The sequence below is a fragment of the Xenopus laevis genome, chromosome 8S (genome assembly GCF_017654675.1).
Source record: "Xenopus laevis strain J_2021 chromosome 8S, Xenopus_laevis_v10.1, whole genome shotgun sequence".
Classification (NCBI taxonomy): domain Eukaryota; kingdom Metazoa; phylum Chordata; class Amphibia; order Anura; family Pipidae; genus Xenopus; species Xenopus laevis.
In genome coordinates, this window is record NC_054386.1 from 57,305,308 (window position 1) to 57,319,831 (window position 14,524).

A 14,524-nucleotide genomic window follows, 5' to 3' on the forward strand; every position below is an offset into this window, starting at 1 on the left:
TAGCAGGTCCAGGAAGCAACATCATCCAAGCATATGATTCCTTCCAGACAGAATACCGTTTTGCCTATTGCTATGGGTTACTAGACATAGAGAAAACTTTTAACTTCTTATTACATTCCCACCATTGAGCATGAGATCATTTCCTACACTAACCTGTGCCCTTTACAGGTCCCAGGGAATATAGTGACAAACCAATTTCTTGTTTTTATTAAAGGAACAGTAACACAAAAAAATTAAAGTGAACATATGTACTGTTGCCCTACACTGGTAAAACTGATGTGTTTGCATCAGAAACACTACTATTGTTTATATAAACAAGCTGCTGTGTAGCAATGGCGGAAATTGAAAAAAGGCAATATGGCACAGGTTAAATAGTGGATAACAGATAACACCATTATGTTCTACAGAGCTTATCTGTTGTGTAACCTGAGACTTTTATCCTTGGAATGGCTGTCCTCATTCCCTACACAGCAGCGTATTTATATAAACAATAGTAGTGTTTCTGAAGCAAACACAACAGTTTTACCTGTGCAGGGCAACACTGCATTATATTTTTATTACTTTAAAACACTTGTTTATTTTTTTGGTGTTACTGTTCCTTTAAGATGTATAAAGGATACTATATACTCTTGTGTTTAGCTTCAACTCGTTGTTTAAGGGTAGGCTTTATTTCACACCCTTATATTGAGCAACTTCCAGTGTGTTTGTGACTTTACCTATAAAACATGCTGCTGCAAACAATGCCACTATATAAATATGCTGATGTTCTCTTTGTGCTTTTTTTTAACGTTAGAATTGGAAATTCTGGCCTCTACTATGAATACATTGATGTAAAAAGCTGCCAAGATGTTGTGCATCTCTACCACTTGCTATGGTCAGTAACCATCCTCAACATAGTTGGTCTGTTCCTCGGGATCATCACCGCCGCGATACTCGGGGGATTCAAGGATATGGTGAGCCACAGACAGGCTCTGCACATATCTACTAACATATCCTTCATTATATATACAAGTCCAAAGGTGCAATCCGTAAACATAAGCAGTACCTGGGTGCTCGGCAGTGAAGGTAGGTATAGCTTTACAGAATAGCGGCACTCACAGGGTCATTTTATGATGAAAATAAAAGTTTTTTATTGAACTCACTGAGTGATATATTACCCTGTGAGTGCCGCTATTCTGCAAAGCTTCATTATATATATATATATATATATATATATATATATATATATATATATATATATATATATATATATACACACACACAAATAGCATGATTCTTCTCCTGAATCACTGAAATGTAATGATTGGTAGGCTATATATATATATATATATATATATATATATAGTGAATAAAGTACCCTCTATTGTAAAATATAAGGATATTATAAGTCACAGAGGACCTCCATGTCCATATAAAAGCACAAGGCTGAAGACTGAGTGCTTTTATACAGGTCATGAAACTTCGAGATTACTTCTAATATCCTCATATTTTCCAACAAGGGGTACTTTATTGATTATAATACACTTGTATATTATTTTAGACTGTAATGTTGCTATAATCTTCCTGTAATACATATACCTTTGTGCTTTCACAGAATCCTGCACTTCCTGCCACAAGTTGTATTGCCGAGACCCCGCGCCCAACAGTACAGTACAACACAAGACCAGCCGTGCCGTCTTATAATACTTACTATCACAGCACTCCTCACTTGCCACCTTACACTGCCTATGACTTACAGGTATGTGAATCTGCAGAATGTACATTTATGTCAAATGGGGCATCATTTCAAGGGATGATTAAAAATGTCATAGAATGGCTAATTCTAAGCAACTTTTCAATTGGCCTTAATTTCTTCTTTTTAATAGCTTTTGAATTATTTGACTTCTACTTCTTACTCTTTCTACCTTACAAATGGGGTCACTGACCCCCATCCAAAAAACAAATAATCTATAAGACTACTCTATTGTTATTGCTACTTTTTATTACTCATCTTTCTCTTCATGCTCTCTCCTGTTCATATTCCAGTCTCTTATTCAAATCAGTGCATGGTTGCTAGGGTAATTAGGTATGTTTTAAACAACTATTATTTCAAAATCTACTAAAATCTAATAATTTAGAAAAAAAATTGTAAATGTAAATGACAAAAGTGTATTCTAAGCTTTTTTACGTAAATTCATTTTTTTTGTAGGGTTTACAATTCTTTAAACATTATAAGCCACAGAAGGATTGTATTGCCATCAATATGGATTTATTCAGCTCTGCAACTTTACCATTTAGTTTCAGTATGCCCTTACAGTATTACAGTATGTACTGAAAATAAAGGGTTAAGCCTCAAGTGCTGCTTTGAACTTGCACTTTTCCCACATGTATTTCCTCTGAGCTTTCCCAGGCCCCGTTCAGTGTCTCACAGACAGTAACAGTGTACACAGTGAATGATGCATTATAACTATAACATGAAATCACTGGCTGCACTGGGTGTGTAAGCAGTTTGTGGTGAGATCTTTAACACTTAACAGTGTAAATCATACTCTTTCATCTTCTCCCAAGAGTGACTTTTACAGGCTCTACCTTCGAGTTTGTAATGGTACATTCCCCATTGCAAACATAGAAAACTACTGGGTGCACCAGTTTGAGGCTCCAGTTCATTGTAATAATATAATAAAAAGAAGAAAATGTGAACCATAACAGCAAGTGCATTACTAGTAATGTGCTAATTGTCCATAAATTCCAATAATCAAAGCAAAACTAAAGGTATAATCACTGGGGGGGGTGCCACAATGTTACCTGATACCCGAAGCTGGTACTCCTGTTAGCAGAAAACTGCAATTGCCCGGGGTATTTCTGTAAAAGCTCATTTGGCGCAGTCTTCTTCCCCTTCTGTCTTCTTTTCTCCGTTCCCAGGCAGCAGGGCCGCCATTAGAAATCACGGGGCCCCGTACAACAAAATTTTTGGGGCCCCAATTTTTGGGGACGACCAAGCTCCACCCCATTTCCCACCCACTCCACATCGCAGTTAAAAGACCACACAGACATCAGCGCTAAAAAAGTAACCCCCCCCCACACAAGTTGTAAAAAGCTATTGATGGTCAGGGCCCCCTTATAAAAAATTGGGGCCCCAAAAAAAAAAAATGTAAATTTTTTTTAAAAAAAACATTGGTGGCAGGGGCCCCCTTATAAGTTAAAAAAAAACTTGGGGCCCCAACAAAAAAAAATGTAAAAAAACTAAAAAATAAACAAACATTGGTGGCAGGGGCCCCCTTATAAGTTAAAAACAAATTGGGGCCCCAAAAAAAAATTTGAAAAAAAAAAAAAAACTGGTGGCAGGGGCCCCCTTACAAGTTAAAAACAAATTGGGGCCCCAAAAAAAAAATTGAAAAAAAAACAATTTTTTTGGGGAAAAAAAAAAAAAAAACTGGCAGGGGCCCCCTTACAAGTTAAAAAAATTTAGGGCCACCAAAAAGAAAATTAATTTTAATTTTTTTTTTAAAAGCAATGGTGGCAAGGGGCCCCTTACGAGTTAAAAAAAAAATTGGGGCCCCAAAAAAACATGTTTTAAAAAAAAAGATTGGTTGCAGGGGCCTATAGAATATTAAAATAATACATTGGTGGCCAGGGGATTAAAAAAAAAAATACACAAACTGGTGATCAGTAGAATTGAACTCACGGCTTCAGGACTTCAACTTCGCCTCCTTTCGTGACTTTGGGTCTTTTCACCGCTTCAGGACTTCAATTTCGGCTGTTTTCGTGACTTTGGGTCTTTGCGCTGCTTCAGGACTTCGGCTGTTTTCGTGACTTCGGGTCTTTTCGGCGCATCGGCTTCGGCTTTTCGGCACTTCCGCATTCGGCAACACAGAGGCAAGACGTACGGCTCGGGCGCTCGTAAGGGGGGCCCGGATCTTCAAAAAATGCAGCGCTGCCGGGCCCCCCTTCATGCCCGGGCCCGGTACGCTTGTCCCCCCTGTCCCCCCCTGATGGCGGCCCTGCCAGGCAGGGACATGTTCAGGAGAGTGAATAAATGGGATTTTTGCATCCAAGTCTGGTGTTCACTCTACTGCGCATTCGCCTGCCTGGACTGGAAAAAAAGAAAAGACGGAAGAAGAAGATTATGGTGACCTATTGCTTCTACAGAAATGCTCATGTTTAGTCCTGTAAGCAATCACTCATGGGTATCAAGAAAGCAATTATAATTACTAGGGGAATGCCTAACATTTTGGCACCCCACAGTGATTTTACCTTTACTTCTTCTTTAAGCTAATTAACTAACAATTTGCTGCTACTATTTCCTAGGTAGAGTTGCCCCCTCCTCTCAGAAATACAGCATGGCAGAATGCAGGCACTGATGTCTTCCACCAGTAGAATGCCAGATAAGACATAGGGCCACCATCACAATTTATCCACAATGTACTTGCCAGTGATCTATAATCCCTAGTTGTTCTGCCTCCAATCTGCCAAAATCACTTCCCCCCCTTACCTCTGCCACTAACATCATAGCTCCTCTATTATCTCTCCGACCCACCTCCTTTACGCCACTGATTCGCCCCCTCTCTGCGCTGCACTTGCTCTAAGTCATGAGCTGGTAAGGAACTATCCTTTCAATGACTCATTTAGGTTAGTTTGCTCCAGTTTTTTGCACTGTGCACCTCGCCTTGCTCAAAGGCAGAAACTCCCATGCAGTTCTGGACAATAGCATCCTTCCTAAACACAAGAAATTATGATGTTTACAAAATCAGTTCAGTGAGGGATTGAGATGGAGAAAAGGCTGAATCCTGGATTTGGTGCATCCCTATAAGAAATACAGGTATGGGACCTGTTATCCAGAATGTTCAGGACCTGGGGTTTTCCGGATAATGGATCTTTCCTTAATTTGGATCTTCATACCTTTAAGTCTACTACAAAATCATATAAAGATAAATAAACCCAATAGGCTGGTTTTGCTTCCAATAAGGATTAATTATATCTTAGTTTGGATCAAGTACAAGGTACAATAAAACAAAAGTTTTATTTTTACAGAGAAAAAGAAAACCATTTTTAAAAAATGTGATTTATTTGGAGAAATAAGTCAAATCAACTGGACAGCAATTCCAGTTGATTTGACTTATTTCTACAGATATACCATGACCTTGATGAATGAGAATCTTCACAAATTTAGTGGATTATTTGGATAAAATGGAGTCTACGGGAGATGGCTTTTACGTAATTTGGAGCTTTCTGGATAACAGGTTTCTGGATAACGGATCCCATACCAGTATATACATTCTTATAAAATGTGACAAATGTACACACTATTAATACCTGGAATATTAATTAAATACACAGAGGAGTAATTATTTGATTAGGTTATTGTTATAGTTTTAAGACATAATTCTTACATTGTTTTGGACATGATGTTTTCTTTAGTTTTTTTTTTTACTTACTAGTTGGGTATTGGTGCTGTAAGTATTGGCAGGAAACTGTGTGCACATTCTGTATCAATAACATCCAAAAACCATCTGTCTTTATCTAGCTCATCATTTGTTACATGAGAGTGTGGAAGGCAATGCTGATTGTTGGCAGATAGATACCATTAATATGGCAAAATTGTTTTGTTCTTGCACCATCTGTTGGGCACAGCTACTATGCCAAGGATATGTACATTGTTCTCGGTTAAATGACTTGCTTATACACTGTATTCACTATGGGGCTCATTTATAAACGCTGGGCAAATTTGCACCTGGTCGGTAACCCATGGCAGCCAATCAGAGGACTGCTTTCATTACTCAACCTGCAGTTGGTTGAAAAAAAGCCATTCAGTAATTGGTTGCTATGGGTTTCTGCCCAGGTGCAAATGTTCCCAGTGTTTATAAATGAGCCCGTGTGTGTGTGTGTGTGTGTGTAAATATATATTTCAGGCTTTGATGCACATTTACCATGTGTAGGGAGGATGGCGGGGCTAAGGAGATGGACTGATCAAGGAAACATGACTTGTTCCCAATGGGAGGAACATCGCATGTTTAGAGTTCAGTCCATAGACAACAATGTCCAAACTGGAAATTCTGAATTACATCACATATATGGTCCTGTAATGGTGGCCATACATACTTCAACCCATACAGTACTCAGACCTAAATGCATGTACCTTGCGATGGTCCATTTGTGTGTTTTCTGATTTCACCATTGAGCCGTTACAGGTTGAAAGAGTGGGGTGATAGAATGAACAGTTAGGCACTATGGCAACAGGAGGGGAAGTGAGATAGTGTTTTTTTTTTATCATAGAAATTATGGATCGCAACAATATCAGGTTTGCCTTGGCCCCACTATTTCTGTAGTCTGCCCTGATTTTTACAGCACAGCCTTCTGCTTTTCTATGAAGTCAATTGCAAGGGGCTTCCTATTCTGTTAGAACACTTTGTGCTCTGATTATCTTTCTAAAAGGTAAATAGCTTTGAGGTACAAATATGAAGCCCATTGATCTTATTTTTCTTTCTTGTAGCATTCCAGTGTGTTTCCAGTCTCAACACCTTCTGGCTTGTCAGATGATCCTGATGGACAGGCTTCAAGTTTCATGTGGCCATCCAACGCTCCCCCTCGCTATTCTCCCCCCTACTTCCCACCTGATGAAAAGCCACCACCCTACACTCCATGACCCTTATGGATAAAGTCCCTTCTCATCTCAGCAGAGGTTTATGCATACACCAGTCAAATATTGTACGTTTGTATGATACATATTTGGGAATCTTGCGACTGAACTGAGATTGTATGAAGATAATATATACAAGACGTGGGCAGAAATCAACACTGATATGATCACCTTTGCCAAACTGAAGTTAGGGCATATTGTCATTTTATGCTGGCGTATTAATGGCGAGGGCTAAGCCACATGGGTAACTTTTGTTTTGCAGCATTTTAGTACCATCAAATTCCAGCAAGATACACGGGACAGATGCATCTTTCTCATTAGCGACGGAGACAAAAAAAAAAAGTTCTAATTATTTCCAATGGAAATGCTTCTTTGTAAAATACTCAAATGTTTCTTGGTGGTTGCGCCTTTTGATTTGGAAATTAAAAACAGCAGAGAGGTAGAAATGAAAGCTGAAATGACATCACATTCAAATACTGCATACTTGGGAGAAAAATACAGCAACAAAGGAATCACTTATGCAGCTTTGCCTTGAAAGTGTAAGAAACTCTTCCTTTATATGAGAATAAACATGCACTGTTAGTATAGCTACTAGCCACTGTAGGCTAAACATTTTGTTAGTTATGTGTTGTGTGACTCACCTGTTTCCAGGCCACGGTACCACCGTTCCTTGCCTGCTCCAAGATGGCACCTAGTCAGCTTTGGCCATTTTTCCCTTTGACACCAGCACAGTAGGAAGTAAAATGGAAGTGAAAGAAGAGCTTGCACGGAGAACCTATAAACATACTAGAGGATGTACCTTCTCACATAAACACAACATACACAGGATTTAGCAATGCAAGTCACCAATTAGTGTGAGAAAAACATTTGTCAGTGTCTTTATTTTTTGGGGGGGGGGGGGGAATATGGAATTCAGGGGACTTTCATGCTAATCTACTTCAATAACGAGCGAGTTTCAGGTCTCTTAACCCTCTATGAAACATTGGTGCTTCCCAACTGTGTTATGACTTTCGGACTTGTCAAAAACAATATGGCTTCTGTAGATAAGCACTGTGACTCAACATCTCCATCCATTGTGGTGTATTGTACTGAATGTTATTTATTTCAAATAATATTTATTTTACTGCAACAGGGTGGGGGTGTGTAGGAAGAATAAAAAAACCCAGTGCATTCTGCAACAATATATAGGAATAGATTTACCAAACTGTGAACAAGAATTAAAAGTAACTTTTTCTTATATTGTTTTTCATACAGTTGTTTTATAACCCAATGCGGACATCCAGATCAGATAACTCCATGCGTGGCCCAACAGTTTGCTTGTATCTCTTACAGTAATATATATATATATATATATTTACTGTACCAGCCATGAACAGGGCCCAGGAGCTAGTAGAAGTCCAAAGCCACTTTAGAGACTGTTGTTGACATCATCATCAATAATATGTGCCCTGAAGAGCTGATTAAAACATTTCAATTCAAAAAGTTACCTCTAGACTCTTTACTACATATTGACTAAACATCTGACAAATAAGTAGGATGGCCCTTAGCACTAAAAGTAAATCTACAACTCATCCCTTATGTTTGGCTTCATGACTCAAAAATGGTGCAACTCTAGTAAGAAGGAGCCAACAGTAAATTTTAGTGTCTGGTCTTGATTAATGAGAAGGTGCGTGCTTGGGTGCATCTGTAATGGGAGTGTCAAGTATTTCTTGAGTACATTCTGGGGTTCTGTATCTACCACTGACACATATTAGTTTAATGGCTGCTATTATGATGCCAACAGTCATATGTACAAACCTCAGGGCTGCATCTTCTATAATGGCAATGACACACAGAATTACTAGTAGCAGCTACTTGTCAGGGCTACAAAGTACACAATACTGGCTTTGATAAGACACTGCATATGCACCATTGTCTATAGGATGTTTTCTTGGCTGCTACCAGAAGCTCCATGTTTCATTGCCCTATAGGTACTCAAGGGCTCGTGACTTGGATGGCAACTTTAGGTGGGTGACCATGGGTGCCTGTATGGTAAATAAAAATCTCTGCAGCCTGCCTCTAGATACTTAGGGCTAAATCTGGCAGCTGAATTAAAGGGAGTGAGTATCTGGATCCTAAGTACAGCAAGTACATACGCATATGCAGCAAATAAAGGCTGAGGGGGCCAGTTTAGGTCTGGTGTGTGGACCTAAATACACCACTGACAAACCCAAGAATGTAGAAAAGCAAAATAACTTTTGCTATATTGGGTATCAAATAGCTAAAGCAAAGCTGCCAATTTAATATGATTATGTACATATGTACACACACATACTCACGTTATGCATTATGTGAATACTTTATGGGAAATAAGTCTGCAAATGAAAAATGAGCATCTTCTCTAAACATCCCCCCTGATCTAATGACCTGTGCCTGTATTACAATGTTTGGCTACTGGGTTTAACGGTGGTGGCAGATGGTGAGATTAGTCACCCAGCGATGAATCTTCTCTACTGCTACTACTCTCCCCAAAAGTCTTCCTGCCAGCAAGAATACAAATTGCTTCGGATTTCAGAAGTTGCCTCATGAGGAAACTTCCGACAACCTTGGTAATCAAAATTGAATTGTATACCACCCTGCAGGCGATTGGTATTCTTGCCAGCGGGAAGTCAGTTTGGGTAGATTAGTCGTTGGGAGACTAATCTTCCAGTGTGCCATCACCCTAAAGTTTTCCCAGCATGTTTATCTTGCAGGGTCTTATTGATTTTGTAGCTGCCTAAATAAGGACTCGTAATGATAAGCTCTCAAACCTGCACTCCCGTTTTCCATTTTAAAGCACATAGCTGTATGGGAGCGCAGGAAGGAACACACACTATTCATTTAAATAGCTCTGTATGGACACAGGTGCATGTAAATGCAGAACGCATGTAAGCTCAGAACGCGTATTGCATTCCACCTGTGTTCAGTGCTTACATGTGTCAGTATGTGTTTTGGGTGCTTGTATGAGCCCCTAACCTACGGTTCTTTGCAGTTGTCGCAATATGCAGCCTGCTGCTTGGATACAATTCCCATAATCCATAACAAGAGGTGCAGGCGTGGCAACTGCACTGGAACTTATGGATACAATGAATGAAATCTTGCATAATAGAATAACGTGCAAACTCCAGGCACAAAAAAGGTGGTTTTTTTGGTAACGTCATGGTTGATTTATGTAAAAACAGTAAGCTTTCAAGATTTTAATTAACCCCAGCCATACAGTCATAAACAGAACTGGCTATTGGCCTGTGAATAAAGGTAGGCCAAGAAACGGCCCCACCACTCACCTCTGTTCTGTGATGTTTCTGCACCTGCAGGTATAGCATTGGTGATAATCCATATTTTGTCATTTCTGCTCTTGCAGGAACAACATAGACTGGGTGCAGACACATCATGGATGTGAAACTGCACTAGCGACGGTCTCTTTCGCTAGAGAATTGTTGTCTACGTCTGTTAGTTAATTGCCACTGTCCCTGCGAATGGGATTTCTGGTCCACTTTCGTCCAAATTTCCATTATTTGGGCAATAATTATTGGGGGGGGGGGGGTTACAAAAAAAATAAAATACCTGAAATCTGTATGGAGAAATGCCATTTCACAAGGTTTGTCCAGATTGAAAAAACTCTTTATTGGATTATCATAGAAAGCTCCAAAGTCTAAAGGCTCAAGCCATAATGAAAAGTAGCACACCATGTAGAAAAAGCAAATATAAAGAAATCTGAGAAAAAACAGAGAGAGAGTTAAAGAGCTGTACAAGAATATATACAGAGCATTATTCATACAAATAAAGCAGAAGTGGACCATTTCAGCTAGATAGCCAGGGATCATTTGAAGTGCATTCCCACGTGGGAAATGTTCATCCTTCCATGCAGTTTGTACCAGCAGGAGGGGCATCAGTGCTGAATGCAGGAACAAAACAGGTCTTGCTCACTTTTCATTGGGCTCAGTGGTGGTGCAGTTCCACCGGGCAGAATGAAATCAGTTGTTGCGGTGACAGTAAGTGAAACATCTGAGACAGCACAGCATGGCAAACACACACACACACACACAAACACTGGTGGGTGCAGAGCATTAGAGATTTATATTTGTGCAACCCCATTCACTTTACATACAATGCATTTTTCATACAGGGTAAGACAAATAAGTAAAGGAGAAGTACATAGCTCTTCTAGAAAGAATACTTAATACACAGAACGTACATTGAATATATAGCTCTGCTTTTTGCTAGAAGTAAATAAAAGGATTATTTTATAATGTAGGTTTATTTAGGGTATATACTCTGCAGTCAATGTAGAGGTGTGGTGTAGTGGTGGTACCAATTTGCTGTTGCCCCATAAGCCCTGGGAAAGATGATGGGTTTTGCACACATATACGGTTTACTGCACATCAGTGGATATCTGCGAGGGGCCCTTTAAAAATCCTGAGCCCATAAGAAGCCACTGGGTCTGCTGTAACTATTGTACCTTCCCTGAGGGAAGTCCTTTTTGCTTATGTTTCAGCTGCACAAAGACAGGACTGAATTCACTGGGACAAGTTCACTAAAGGGCGAATTTTCACCAGCAAAGGATCCACCACACTTCGTGCCACTTCGCCAGGCACAAATTCGCTACCACTACACTAATTTACTAAAATGAGAAATTGTGTCTCTGTAGCCAAACGCTTGTGAAGTTTTGCTAGCTTTAATTCGTCAGCTCGAGCATTTTATAGCAGACTTTCGCTATCGATCATTTCTGCCTAGCAAAACTACTCTTAAATAGGGCGAGTCCATTTATGTCATATAGACATCTTTATTAGAGATGTTGGTGCAAATGCTTGAAGTGGCCACTTATTACAAATGTCCAAGGAAGCAAAATAAAGACAAAATAAATCCTCTAATGCCTCATGAGCCCACCCTATAACAAATATGGCATGTCCTTCAAATGGTTGGGAAAGAAATGTTAACACAAAAAACTTTAATAGTTAGAACTTGTGAAGGCAATCCCACTTTAAAATATGAAAAAACACCAGCGTTTTTTTTTCTTTCTAGAACTTTTATGATTTTCCGGCATACAGGATATGATGTCACTGACATAACATTAAGGAGGATGTAGCTTCATTTGCCTGGTCTGAGGTGGTGAAGGAAACTGGCGAAAGGGGTAACGTTCAGTACTTTAGTGGATTTGTGGAGTAACGATTGTTCGCCTGAGAGAAAATGCGCCTGGCATCGCTAGAGAATTGTTGTCTACGCCTGTTAGTAAATTGGTGATGTCCCCGCGGATGGGATTTCTGGCGAATTTTCGCTAGTGATTGCCGATTCGCCCTTTAGTAAATCTGCCCCACTATATGGAGCCCATGACACGTATACTAATATACAGAGCCCACTTTCATCCAAATTGCCATTATTTGGGCTTATGTAGAACAGAAGTTTATACTTCATTAAAAGCAAATATTGCAACCAAGACCTCAGAACATGTATTGTGTCTATCACAATAGTGCAAACCATTACTAAGGGCCAAAATTGATTTCTGGATAACAAGTGCCCCCTCTGAGCACAGCACATGCCCCGTCTGCCAGGGAAATGGTATAAGGCAGCACAGCAATAGATAACGGAGTTACTGTTGCAGCTCTCCCATTTTCTTGCAATTTAGTATAAATATTTAGACAGTGTATAGTAGGTCAAAATGTTACACACAACTCATTAAAAGCAACCACTTTGAATGGAAATACTACAGGAAAGATGTATAAATGAAAAGCTAAATTATGGCAAAGCAGCTGTCCCTTGTGGGTTCCCCTACCAACGCACAAATCAAGTGCTAGCTGCTTACACCATCAACTGATTCAGTGTCACTATAAGTTTTGTCTTGCTATCAAGTTCCTTGTGAGAATATTAAGATATTTTTATCTTCCAGATTTTAACCCCAACTAATACTATGTCCGGGTCATACAGTATATTTAAAAGCTACCATTAGGACATGGTATCTAGGACATTCAGTATATTTAAAAAGATACCCTTATATGAACATTTATATATTTCCTAAAAGGCTGACTATTCAAAGTGTCTGTGTGTTGCTGTAATGGATTTTATTTGGACATTATAAAAGATGACCCAAGACTGACCAGCTAGTAACTACACATACAGTGCTTCAGCCAACTCCCCCAATTACACACGACCATGTCAGATTTACACATATGGCATATTTCTTTACTTTTCCTCTTCTACGGCAGTTTCTTTACCTCTACCTTCTACTTTTACACTTAATAGGTATGCACAAAATACATTTTGGGTTGGGTGAATAAGGAATTCAATATTTTGGCTGAATATTGACCAAAAAATGAATAATGAATTAATCAAAATACTTTGTTACATACAGTAAGGGAAATCCATTTTAAACTGTAAATGTATGAGTATGGTTGAGCCTAGGGTTATTTCTATTGATTATTATGCTTTGCCTCTGTACAATGATTGGTATCCAGAATGGTATAACCTAAACATAGATAAAAACCTTAAAAACACATCTCTCAGTCTCTGTTAAAAGAAAGCATGAGAGAAACTGGTTCCTCGATAAACCTACACTAATAGACTAAGCACAATGATCCCTGTTATTTATAGAAACAGTTTACTTTTCCTATCATTTACATCAATAAGTACTAGGAATGCCTACTACTAGGAACACTGTCGCAGGTTCTGGGAAATCTAATTCCTACCAGTGCACAAAAAAAAGTTTCGGAACCAGAAAACCACTTTACTTGCAGTTAAAACCAAGAAGTCTTTGTAATGCTCCTAAACCTCCTATTTTTGCATTTCAGTAGTACCCACACATTTTAACTCTAAATGACTTTAAGGCATTGTGTGACACCCCAAGCCACAGCATTTAGACAGAGAGCTTTTTTTTTTGGTTATTTTGCTTAACAACTGGGCTGTAATTTTCATACAATACTGAGACTGAAATGTTCAGCATACCTAAATCGGAAACACTGAGTCGTTACTGACCAAAGCAGCAATACATTAATGTACATTATGTCATTTTGTCTTAGCTTTTTTTCCCCTAAAGAAGGGCTTTGTTTTCTGCTGAAGTTTATTTGGGCCTCAGATAAAAAAATGCAGTTATTTAGGACCTGATTGCAGTGAGAAAGCTGCAACTAAAAAATGCACTTGAATGAATTGAAAAAAATAAACTGTTGCACAACCACTGCATCAATAAATCTCAATAAAAGATAGTTTAAAACATTAAAAGGGAACTATCGCAAAAAAAAAAAAAAAAATCTGCATTATTTCTGAAATAATCGAGTTTATGTTCACTAGCCCTCTTTCAGCATCTGTTTCTCTTCATTCGGTCTCCATGCAGCAGTTGGGTGTCAGATATTCATTGACAGATAGATCCAATATATCTTATAGGGGGCTTCCTTTCCTAGTAGATGTCTTAGAGCTCACTCAAATAACTGATTCCAGTACAAACAAAATAACTGCCTTTTGTACAAATTCTGCATGTAGAGAGACAGGATTTTGATAAAGTGAGCTCTAATACATCTTCTAAGCAAAAGGAGCCCCCTCCCTATAAGATATATTGGATCTAACTGTCAATGAATATCGGACACCAACTCCTGCATGAATGAAGATAGAATGAAGAGAAACAGACCTTGAGTATATAGTGAATAGTGGAGAAACAATGCAGAATATTTAATTGATTGTATTTAGAAAGTTTCTTATTTCAGTATGAGGAAGCTTATATTAAATTTTCGCAATAGTTCGCCATTGGAAACAGATTTACATTTTCTTACAGTTTTGTTAAAATAGCCAACTTAAAAAGTTTAAAAGAGGTTATAGTTATAAAGACTTGGGTCATTGCCTCACAAAATACTGCACTATTAAATCCCTTCTATCAGAACAGATCCAAAAGGATCTGCCTGTTATAAA

At 38.8% G+C, this 14,524-nt stretch overlaps 1 protein-coding gene across 1 annotated transcript in view; it reads left to right on the plus strand.

Moving 5' to 3' along the window:
* tmem255a.S (transmembrane protein 255A S homeolog) overlaps positions 1-8,102 on the plus strand; it is a 33,286-nt gene extending 25,184 nt beyond the window's left edge. The window contains exons 7-9 of the mRNA XM_018232960.2: positions 794-953; positions 1,595-1,738; positions 6,470-8,102. Of these exons, the coding sequence (XP_018088449.1) occupies positions 794-953; positions 1,595-1,738; positions 6,470-6,622 (457 nt within the window). The 3' untranslated portion in view covers positions 6,623-8,102. The remainder of the gene's footprint in view (positions 1-793; positions 954-1,594; positions 1,739-6,469) is intronic.
* The last annotated feature ends 6,422 nt before the right edge of the window (positions 8,103-14,524 follow it).